The sequence below is a fragment of the Lactuca sativa genome, chromosome 6, assembly GCF_002870075.4.
Source record: "Lactuca sativa cultivar Salinas chromosome 6, Lsat_Salinas_v11, whole genome shotgun sequence".
NCBI classification, from domain to species: domain Eukaryota; kingdom Viridiplantae; phylum Streptophyta; class Magnoliopsida; order Asterales; family Asteraceae; genus Lactuca; species Lactuca sativa.
In genome coordinates, this window is record NC_056628.2 from 15,936,766 (window position 1) to 15,938,682 (window position 1,917).

The following is a 1,917-nucleotide window of genomic DNA, read 5'->3' on the forward strand; positions in this document are numbered from 1 at the left end:
AGTCCTGATCGTTAGCATTTACCAAGGGTTACCAAACGAATGGTCTCTTTGTACGATGTAGTGATTCTAGGTTACCACCTCCATCTCTTCATATGTGATTTAAATTAATGAAATTTTATACCATTCATGTTATGATTCTTGGTTACCACCGAAAGGTTGGACCGAAACTTATATAACAACTGCACATGGACCCAAAATTATACCCTGGAAATTTGCGGATTAACTAAAATCCAAATTGCGAAATAATATCATCCAAGATATAAAACGTATAAGACTTGTAATAGCGAGTTAAGTTAATCAAATGAAAAGATTGTAGAGCATAAATAATATATTTCTGAATTACAGGAATGAGTCCATAATAATATTAGGGAACAAATTAATTAATTGGTTCCAGCCAATAAATACCAAAAAAAAAAAAAAAGACACACATATGACAAATATAATAATAGTATGATTCATGATCAGACCATAACAAAAGCTTCTGTTAACAACATAAAAGAGAAGGCAATCCATGCAACCTAGAATTTTGGTGGTGCAAGTTTTCGTGCTCCATAGTACGGAGGAGGAGGATATGTTGACTGGGGGAGTACATTGATGAAAAGTTTCAGTCCCATCAAACAGTGCTTTCCGACACCACAAATATACCATTTCCTCCCAGGGGTTTCAAGGGTGATCACATCGTATCCACTTGTGAGAGCTTCAGTAGCAGCAGGGATAGTACATTGTTGGAAGGAAGTTCCATTTACTCTGAACACATTATGCTTGCCCACAGCGTATCTGAAGACTAGTATATCAATTATATTTAACCAGTTAGCAATTGCCTTAATTTGAAAACATAAAACATTGTAGCGTGGTTTGAAAGAAAAAAAATACCAAGTTTGTCCCCGACAAAGAATTGCTTTCCCTTGGCCCATGCTTGGTAATCAAAGTTCAAGGTCCATCCTTTATCGTCACCAACTACAAACACCTTGCTTGATGATGGAACAGGAGAGACCCAAGGAGCTGGGGGTGGCGTTGATTGAGGAAAAACAGTGATGAAAAGCTTCATACCACCTTGCTCACAATGTTTTCCAACTCCACAAATATACCATTTTCTTCCGGTTGTTTGAAGGGTTATGACATCGTATCCACTAGTGAGAGCTTCGTTAACAGGAGGAATCATACATTGTTGGAAAACTGTTCCATTGACTCTGAAGACATTGTGTTTTCCAGCAGCATAGTTGAAAACTACATCCAGAATAAAGATAGCATTTAGATACTACTATATCACATGTATAAAATCATGCTCATAGTACAATTAAGGAGCGCTTACTCAGTTTATCACCAACGACGAACTTCTTGCCATAAGCCCAAGCTTGATAATCGAAGTTGAGGGTCCAACCTTTATCATCACCAACAATGAACTCCTTGGCAGTAACTGAAGAAGCTATTGCAGCAACCATTAATGCTACAAATAAAATGATGCTCGACCTGTTTGTAGCCATCTTTGATCACTTAAGTACAATATGCTTCAAGTTATTTGCGTCTATATGAAATAGAATTTAGATGGAGTGGCTATTTATAGAAGGAATTCCAAAGGCATTGAACAAGTTTTGTACGGCATGGCATCAAATATGTTTGTTGGACCAAGTCTTGAACTGAGAGTCTACATGTTAAAAAGATCGTTGCCGTCTGTTTACTGTTCAGATCCTCCATTATTTTATTTTTGTTTATGACAAAACTAATTCCTTGTTAAAATATGAAAAAGACGAAGCATGCATGGGATTTCTCTATGCGTCAGGAGAATGGAAGAACGTATTATTGTGCTTAATGACTTGTTCAAATCTATGATTGCTAAAGTGATGACTTGTTCAAATCTAAGATTCCATCCCTCATATTCGTTGGACTCCTGCTCTCGATTACATATTTAATTTTTCG

The 1,917-nt window shown here is 36.7% G+C and overlaps 1 protein-coding gene across 1 annotated transcript; it reads right to left on the minus strand.

Moving 5' to 3' along the window:
• Nucleotides 1–338: 338 nt before the first annotated feature.
• Nucleotides 339–1,509, minus strand: LOC111913078 (blue copper protein 1b). The gene is made up of 3 exons (XM_023908808.3): nucleotides 1,313–1,509; nucleotides 874–1,227; nucleotides 339–784 (listed from the first exon to the last, which is right to left on the minus strand). The coding sequence occupies exons 1-3, from the start codon at nucleotides 1,482–1,484 to the stop codon at nucleotides 519–521; spliced, it is 792 nt and encodes a 263-aa protein (XP_023764576.1). The 5' UTR covers nucleotides 1,485–1,509; the 3' UTR covers nucleotides 339–518.
• Nucleotides 1,510–1,917: the final 408 nt, after the last annotated feature.

Coding starts and splice junctions, on each gene's coding strand:
- LOC111913078 (XM_023908808.3), bottom strand. CDS start 1,484: ATGGCTACAAACAGGTCGAGCATCATTTTATTTGTAGCATTAATGGTT. Junction 1,228..1,312: donor CGTCGTTGGTGATAAACTGA/GTAAGCGCTCCT, acceptor TTCTGGATGTAG/TTTTCAACTATGCTGCTGGA. Junction 785..873: donor CTTTGTCGGGGACAAACTTG/GTATTTTTTTTC, acceptor TTGATATACTAG/TCTTCAGATACGCTGTGGGC.